Source organism: Nanorana parkeri, unplaced genomic scaffold (genome assembly GCF_000935625.1).
Source record: "Nanorana parkeri isolate BGI_ZX_2015 unplaced genomic scaffold, ASM93562v1 scaffold1216, whole genome shotgun sequence".
In the NCBI taxonomy this organism is placed as follows: Eukaryota; Metazoa; Chordata; class Amphibia; order Anura; family Dicroglossidae; genus Nanorana; species Nanorana parkeri.
The window spans coordinates 343,313-352,609 of NW_017307484.1; the positions used below are offsets into that span (position 1 = coordinate 343,313).

Genomic DNA, 9,297 nt, shown 5'->3' on the forward strand with positions numbered 1-9,297 from the left:
TATTTTTATAAATAATTGTTACATATTTCAAAAAAGTGGGATGAGCAGCTCCAGAAAGCGCAAACTTTTACTGGGAAAGAGCTGGCTTTGCTGTTCTTCCCAGGTTTTCCGGATTTGGCTTGGGTTCCTGGAACTGGGAGATTTCAAAGAGCATTGGGAGGGATGGAATCTCCATTCCTGGGTCCAGACTTTAGTGGTGACCAGCACCGAAAGATTGTGCACCTGAGCACAGCCCTTATGAAAAGGATGCTGGTTCATGTTCAGGGTCCACCTTGGAGACAGAGGAGGTCTCTGTGCAGAAGTCAGGAGGGCTCCACCCTGGAACCAGTCTGTGTCTGGAGGAGTGTATCACCTGTGTGGTGAAGAGACTAGCCTGTGTGGCAAAGAGGACAAGAGCCTGTGTAACAAGTGTGTTGGATACAAACTGGGTGTTTGGTGATAATGAGATGTCCACAGGAGAATTGTTATTTCGCTGAAGTTATGTTAGAGAAACCTCACACGGAAAAACCTATGAATCTTTAAATACAAGTGGGCAGGAAGCCCTAAAAAGAACATGTTTGTGAGTGGACTCCATCCTTAATGTGCTACCATTTGAAGCTAAATCTATCGGTCAACTACTAGTGGTATTATAACAAAGTGGAAGCAACTGGGAACAAAAGCAACTTAGCCACGAAGTGGTAAGCCACGTAAAATGACAGAGGGGGGTCAGCGCAGAAGTCGCCAAATGTCTGCAGAGTTAATAGCTACAGACCTCCAAACTTCCTGTGGCCTTCAGATTGGCACAACAATAATGCCTAGAGAGCTTCATGGAATGGGTTTCCGTGGCCAAGCAGCTGCATCCAATCCTTACATCACCAAGTGCAATGCAAAGCTTTGGATGCAGTGGTGTAAAGCACACTGCCTCTAGAGGAGTGGAGACGTGTTCTCTGGAGTGACAAATCACGCTTCTCTGTGTGGCAATCCGATGGATGTGTCTGGGTTTGGTGGTTGCCAGGAGAACGGTACTTGCCTGACTGCATTGTGCCAAGTGTAAAGTTTGGTGGAGGGGGGATTATGGTGTGGGGAACTTTTCTCACTTCTGCTGGTAACTTTCCCACCTCCAATCTGTGAATGAGCAGTGACGTACACCGATGACCCTATTCTCTCTGCTTAGTCTGCTCTCTCCTCTTATGACCATATTTTAATGCTGACCCTCCCTCTCTCTGTCTGAGCTCACCAGTACAGAGAATTTCAGGCTTATATCAAGTCAGATTTAGGTACTTACAATAGCTGCTTTTAAAAATACACTTAACTTTGATTTTTTTTATTATCTGCGTGGAGTTTAGCTTTAAGCTCCTGTTAACAACTTAATGTTCCATGAATGCGGGCTTTGACGCACGCTTAAGGAATGTGTCATAAAAGTGTGTCACGCTTGTGGTGCCAATACTTGTTAATGGCAAACGCGGCCAAGAAAACACACATTTTTCATGCACGTGGACACATGTTAAACATGTAAAAACGTGTGGGGGAAAAAATGTGGCAAGCTCGTTGCTGAAAATGCAGCATGAGCTTCTTCGCCATGCATGCGGCAGTCCATTGAAGTAAATGGGCCACGTATGGCAAATGCAGCAAAAATTGCATGCAAGCATGACGCGCATTCTCGGTATGTCGAGGTGTCAACACGGCCTTATATAGAAATAAAAAGTAGTTGACTACAGTCCACTCTTCATTCTTGGAGAAAAATAATTACATATTTATAACTCCGATGTGCTATATGTTAAAGTGACATTAAAGGCTATTTTTTTCCCCCGCCCCAAATGTTAGTGTAGAGATTTACCCTACCTTAAATGATGCCTCTTAATCTGATCATCTTGTTCTTTCCTGTAGTTTTTAGCTGTCGTTCTAGCGCTGGTGCGGGTCTGCTTGCTAGCAGTAGATATATGCAAAAACATGCAAGGCTTTAATAACCCTTTAAGACATCTTCCTTAGATTTATAATAAAATAATTCACTGAACTTTAATTTTGGATTGTCTTTGTTTCTTCTCTTTGCAGAAAACATCAGACATCTACAAACTTCCACCATCACTCTTGAAGCGGTTCTATGATGATGATTCGTATGATGGTTTTGTTGGGCTTATGGGGAGGAGAAATTCAGGTAAATAGCACACAATAACGCATAAAATCCCTAAGGCTCAGTGTTAGTAACTATCCATATTACACTTTTAAACTGTGCTTGCAAGTGTGGTTTCTATTCTTCTTTATAGTAGTTCCGGCATAAGGACAGGGACATGTGTTTAAAAAGTAGAGCAATAATGAAGGGAGCAAAAATAGAGCTGTGAGCATATACTGTAAATTCCTTGTTTTATTTTCCCAGAGCAAAAAAGACAAAACCAGATTGGTCACTATGCACTAAAATGAATTTCCCCAGACCACATCGAAATGATGAAATTATGCAGCATACTGGATTGCTATGATAAAAACAAGTGATGATAAAATTCAGTCAGAATAGTACAGCATTATTATGTGTTTATAGAAATACCACATCTTCTTAAATGGACAAGAATATCATCTGACATTCATCAAAAACTACACCTAAAATTAGCTTGGTTCTAGAGTGACCACTCTGGCAAAAAAGAAGAGCTGCCTGTTACTAATATCATTTTATTATAGTTTATTTATAAAATGTAAAAAGGACATGGAGGTGCAGGGTAATGGGGCATGGAATTGCAGTACATGTAACATTTATACATAATAGATAGCAGTATGTAGAGTGGATAAAGAGCAGTCAGGCAGGAAGTAGATGCCAGCAGCAGCAGGTGCAGTGAAGACACAAGGCGATAAACTTTTCCACTGACCAAACATGTAGAAATCTACCACGAATAGCACAGGAATCACCTGTGAATCTAAATCATTTTCTCTTTTCTAGAGTCTAAGGAATTCTCCTCATTGCCTTTAAAAAGTAAGTATGATTCAAATAATTGATTTTAAAAGATAAGTGAAGCCACATGTTGAATAAATGATAAAGAATTAATTTACTTAGGAAGCAATTACTTTCACTTCCCTGGACGCAAAATGTTTTGCTTTAACTGAGAAAGAAGGCCAGCACAGTTGTGGCACAGGATAGACTAGAGAATGATTATTAATAACTACTTATTCATTTATTTTATTTTAAGGCTGAACTCCAGGCCCACAATACAAATGAACGCAGCTCTGTATTCGTTAATAAATCAACCTTTTATTTTTTTTTAAATGGCATGCAGTGTAAGTACATTTAACTTCATATCAGCCTCTTGCAATCTGCTGTACAGCAGAGCTCAGGCCTAAAGAGGAAGAAGCATCACAAGGAGCTAGCCAGTTGTGCTGCAGTACTCATGTGCTAACAAGGGACATGCTGATAGTAGAATCCAGAGCGACAGATATGAACTCATCAGTGTGCTGCTTTTCCTTTCACAGTATAGTCACTGGACGGTGGAGGGACAAGACCTGTAAATGTTAGTGAAGTTCAGCATTAGTCTGCAGGGAGTTTACAGGCAGTGCAGAGCTGTCCGGAAGAGGTGCCTGGGTTAGAAAAATGGCTCTACATAACTAGAAATCCTCTGGCAGATCAAGTAGTATGTATCCACATTTTGACAGTTTTTGACATGCTTACCTTAAGGGAAGCTTTAAAAGTTTCATAATTCAATGAAATTGTTGATTGGAAATAGTCAGTTAACATTTATCAATCCAAGATGTTTTAAACTAGTATTTGACTGTGTTCTATTTTGTCCTTTCTCATCGGCAAAATATCTGCAGTTTTTATGGGGATAATAATTGTTTCTTACTGATAATTTACAGGAGAAATGCATGACTTCTTTGTTGGTTTAATGGGAAAGAGGAATTTACAAACAGGTATGTATCTAATGGCAAAATGTTTTATAAATGTCTCTATTTTATGCTCACCTCTAGGCCTTCACTAAACCTCGGTCTGCTTTCTCGTTACACGTTACAATAACTTGACCCTTGCTTTACTCTACTCCAAAAAAACATATTTTTTCCAAAATTGTCTTTTTAAGGAAATCCTGCAAGCGAAGAAAAGGAAGTTGAACCAGATTCCAGGTACTCTACAAAATGCAGAAAGTAAGTTAATTGTGAATCATTAGAATCAATATTAGATCTGTGTCAATTGGTTTTTCTTCATATTAGAACTGCTTTACTCTCCATACAAGTCTATGGGAATGCAAAAGCGGCTCAAAGCAGGTCAAATTACTACATGTCAGAAGTTCAACTGCGGGACAAATGCACTTGTCAATGAATTCTGCATTATCTCAGAAGTGTTTAAAACTGATATCAAAAGCAAGCTCATTGACACAGCCTAAAGACCGTCGACACAGGTCCTTATTTTGTCTCATGTGGTAGTCATTTTCTTTTTCTTAATTCCATACAGCAGAATTTGAACATTGATACACACATAAACAGTCATGTAAAAAAAAGTAAGTACAACCCATACCCAAGTTGTTGACTTTTTTCAACATATTTCCACCGGCAAACATTAGAAATTCATGCAAACAGTGCCTACAGATAAAGGTCATATACTTTAGCAGATTGCACATAAAATTGAAACTGAGTATACATTCTCATAATCTAAATTAACAAAAATACAGATTTGTCTGTATCCTGTATTTAATCCTATATTTACCACCTCTTCAAATCAATCAGTCAGGTATTCCAGATTAAGGGGGTGATTTACTAACCTAAACACATGCACGCACCAGGTGCGTGTGATTTTTACACAGAAAAGCGTATTTATCAACCAAAAAGTCTCTATAAGCATGTTTCCACTAATGCCATATATGGAAAAATCATGCACATGATGCATATATAATGCTGCTTCACAGTTTAGACAAAAATGGTTAGCTCATGCATTTACATTCCTGCATTCATCAACGCAAGCAACATAATGTAGAGCTAATTTACACAACATCACCTTGCAATTCAGGGCAGGTCTTTGCACAACACACCTGCTGGGTGTGTACACACTACAAAGGTGTTTAGATTCCACCCATAGATCATGCTGGGAGGGAACACACTACAGAGGTGTATACATGTTCGTGGTGTGTTTATAAGGTTAGTAAATCAACCCCTAAGTGTCAATGGTAGATTCTTTTCAGGGAGTATGCAAGTGGAACATGTCTTTTTTAAACCTTGGTTAAACCTCCGAATATTCAGGATCAGGTGTCCTCTATGATGCATGTGGTGTCATCAGGCCAAGTTTGAAAGAGCTCTCTAAGGCCCTCAGAAAGAAGCTTGCAGATGTCCATGAGTCTAGCAAGGGATTTTAAATCAATAAATACACTGAAAGGGAAATAATCTAGAAGTGATAATTTTTACAAGACTGGACAACACATTGAGCCCAAGAGAACACATTGAGCCCAAGAGCTGACCATCTAATTTGAATCCCATTTAAAAAATCAACAATTTTCACAGGGGAGACATTTTTTTACCTGACTGTATGTTTATAAATATAGGTTAGGGATGAGTGAATGGGCTGATGTTCAGTTTGCAGCTTGTTCATAGAACCTATGTAAATCTCAAAAATTGTGAATTTAAATACGAACACCATTGGAATCAATAAGGGGCAAATCTTAAAAATCAATTCTCGACATTCTCAAGGCTAGTAAGCAAGGGAATGTCAAACAACGACTTGGGGAGCCCTGTCCTGCGAGACATGTAGCTTTGCAAAAATTATTTTTTAAAGGATGCAGTGAGGTGCTTGGACAATAAAGGTAGCACTTGACCAGATGGTTAGTAACAACTGGCTGATGCGGTCTAACACAAAGGTAAAATTTGTAACTGAAATAATTTTAAAAATCATAAAATTGTATAGATACAATAAAATGAATGACAAATTATTTATACAAAATTACAGTGTATTATTTCAGAGACAGCAGCCAAAAAATATTGTACCTCACTCCACAGTAAGTAAGCATTTTGCAAGACCACAGTTTAAAGGAGAACTATGAGATGAGTGATTTCCACTCACCTCATAGTTCTAGCCGACCTGTGACAATGAGACTGTCACAGGTCGGCTCAGTAGATCGGGAGGTGAGCGAACACATACCGGGTTAGCTCACCTCTCGATCCTGTCACGGCTCTCTGCCGTGACAGAGTGAGGGGCTGGATTCTCCTCTCCCCGCTCCGATCTGCCAGCGCTGACTGGCGGAACGGATGGGGGGGGCGGGTAACAGCTGGCTCTGCCTCTAGATAGGCAGAGCCAGCTGTCACTCACGCAGCTGGGCGGATCCCGACGTCCATGGCGGGGTCTGGTCCGGCTGCGGCGTCTCAGTATACCGTGAGCTGTAGCTCGCGTTATACTGAGCTTAGGGTAACGGGAGGACGCTAGTTTGTGTCCTCCCGTTACCCTAAGGAGAACTATGGGGGAAAACACTGACCCCATAGTTCTCCTTTAAGGGGGGGAAACCAGGCAGGTTTCTAATTAGGGAATAAAAATTGCACTGTTGGAGTGTTATGTATTCACACACAAAAAAAATTATGTAGTGCCTACATGGATAGAATCTAATCACTTGTAGTAGGCCCCTTTTTTAACTGGATCCACACCAGTAATTTTTAAATAAAAAAAACAACCAACATAAATGTGTATTTCTCTGAATGGACCCCGCTATAATATTGTTGTGAGTATGTGCAAAGTCTTTGAAAGCTTGGTCTGGGTGGAAGCCAGCCTCTATTAAAAAAACAACTAGATTATAGTGTATTTATCTCACTGAAAAAGCCACCCAAAATATTCTAGTGAGTACACGCTAAGTCTTTATACACTTTGACTAGGCCCTATTTTCCAAAGGACCCACACCAGTAATTTTCAAATCAACATAAGAGTGAATTTATTTCACTGACATAAGCCCCCAAAATGTTGATTTGGGTATGTGCAGTGTTTAAGCAAATGTACTAGGCCACACTATTTACCAGGACCCACACCAGCCAGCTTTTAATAAAAAAAAAAAATCAAGATTACTGTGTATATATTTCACTGAAAAGGGCCCCAAAATATTGCAGTGAGTAGGTCCACAATATTTAATTACTTTAACTAGGCTGCTTTTTGAGCAGAACAGACACCAGCCATATTTTATCAAGAAATAAACATTAGAGAACAATGTTGCATTATACAGCACTGGATATAGCACTATTCCGCAGACCTGTATAGTATAGCAGCAACTATCTCTCCCTGCAAAGACTATGCAATCTCTCCTTATCTGTTCAATGCCTCTTGACTCTGTATATGACTGACTGTCAATATAGCCGTTTTAAGCAAAATTACTGTATAGTGGTCAGAAATGTTCTATCCCTGGGCTTTGCTTCCTCATGTCAGAGCTGCTCCCTGTAGGCTGGTGGTATGGTGACTGATGAAGGAATAAACAAGTACAGCAGCAAGAGAGGTGGAGGAATCACAGACCAAATAACAAATGAAACAGAAGCAGGGAGCCCAGGTACAGCTTTCTCTCTAGCAAGGAGAGCAGTGAACAGCATTAGTGGTGACATCATCCAATCTCTTTCCAAATTTTGTAAGACAAGCAAATATCCACTTTTTGAGTTCTATTTTTTGATTTTCCTATAGCATTTTATTTCAGCATTGTCAGTGATCTGGTGTGTAGATATTACAACTCCGATTCCCTTATTGTTACATTGGAGCTAATAGAAAATTAGGGCTTTGTGTTATGGATCAATTAGAATGTAAACAGAATATATAGGTTGACAGAGGCTGGTCTAGGACCTTTAGTTTTCCTCATGAACTACTGCGGTAAGAAAAAAAAAAAATAGTGTGCTTTTATGAGCTGAATTTCTGAGCTTTTTAATTTTTAGTTTCTTTAAATGTAGCAAACATTTTGCTATCAGACATATGATCAGCATGTTTTTAGATGACATTTTCTTCTTTGTGGCTGCAGGTTCAGGCGTTCAGTTTAGGATGAACAACGCTGAAGGTCCTAGAAAATCTGAACAGAAACATAATCTTTCCAATGCCAAACACTGGATTTTTTACCACGGATGAAAAGCCCAACTTACATTGTAATATATCTTCACCTTTCTTTCCATTATGTTGATTTATTACAATATGATTTCTAAAACAAAAAGGGCAAGTGAACATTCTTCGAATTATAGTTGTCCGTAACTTTAAATTATTTATTCCACGTAATATTTTATTTTGAGTCTACCAGAAGTGATATTTGAATATTGTAATCTCATTTTATTACACAATACGACAATTACACTACTGAGTTTAATTCATTTGTAAGTTTTGTTATCCATATGGCTGAGTATTAGAGCAGATTTGACCCGACATGAAGATTAAAGGGTTGCAAATAGTAAACATAAACTGTAAGGACATAAACAGGTTTGGATTCCATGTGAAACGTAAAGTACTTCATTGTACCCTTAAATGTCACCAATAATCCTGTGCCTATCACGTTGCCAGCCAAACTTCAACCCAACAATGTAGCTAAAGATTAAACAATCACATCCAATAATAACAATATTTTTACATATGATCTTATGTGTTCTTGAGTCTTTTTCAACTAGTATGATGTATCTTTTGTTATATACAGTAACACTAATGCTATAATGACACAATTAAAATGGATTAAATGTTCTGAGGTATAAAGTTGCTCTTGTGCAAAGCAAATCATGTGTGTCTTCTGCCATAGAATAATATATTTTCATACCTGAACATACAGTATGTATATTTTGTGTAGCCTTTAATGCTTCTTTTACTGCAAATTTATGGTAAATTACTGCAGTCGTGGAGACCTAAAAAAAAAAGTTTCAAAAGAATAAAAATACCATTTGTGTCTGAGACCTTCATAAAATAACATGGATGTTACTCTCTGAAACAAACATTTCATAAAGACCTATTGTATGTGACTATGAACTGTGAAAACAGCATTTAGTACTGCAAAGTACTCTATTACTGGTGCTCAATTGATTGCTGCAACGGTCTTCTAGTGTTTTGTTTCCCTTGATGCTTATACTATGAGATTGAAAGCCCAGCTATCCCATTGAATCCTTGTAATCGACAGCATACAGTGGGGGCAGGATTTTATAGACTGAATTAATGTGTAACTTATCAAATTTTACATACCTCAGCAAAGCCAATAACTTCTAGTAAGTCTAGGAAAAATACTCACTAGATCTACAAAACAGAAACTCTTATTGTGACTGACAGATGGTATGCCATTTAGAAAGATGTTATAGGTCAGCATTTGCTAATTATACAGTACAATTAACTTAAAGTGACACTAAACTCAGGTGTTAAATCTTAAAAATGCATTCAAG

General features: G+C 38.5%; 1 protein-coding gene across 1 annotated transcript in view; it reads left to right on the top strand.

Moving 5' to 3' along the window:
* TAC3 (tachykinin 3) overlaps window positions 1-8,214 on the top strand; it is a 48,764-nt gene extending 40,550 nt beyond the window's left edge. Inside the window, exons 3-7 of the mRNA XM_018568615.1 lie at window positions 2,032-2,134; window positions 2,906-2,938; window positions 3,814-3,867; window positions 4,032-4,095; window positions 7,914-8,214. Of these exons, the coding sequence (XP_018424117.1) occupies window positions 2,032-2,134; window positions 2,906-2,938; window positions 3,814-3,867; window positions 4,032-4,095; window positions 7,914-7,932 (273 nt within the window). The 3' untranslated portion in view covers window positions 7,933-8,214. The remainder of the gene's footprint in view (window positions 1-2,031; window positions 2,135-2,905; window positions 2,939-3,813; window positions 3,868-4,031; window positions 4,096-7,913) is intronic.
* The last annotated feature ends 1,083 nt before the right edge of the window (window positions 8,215-9,297 follow it).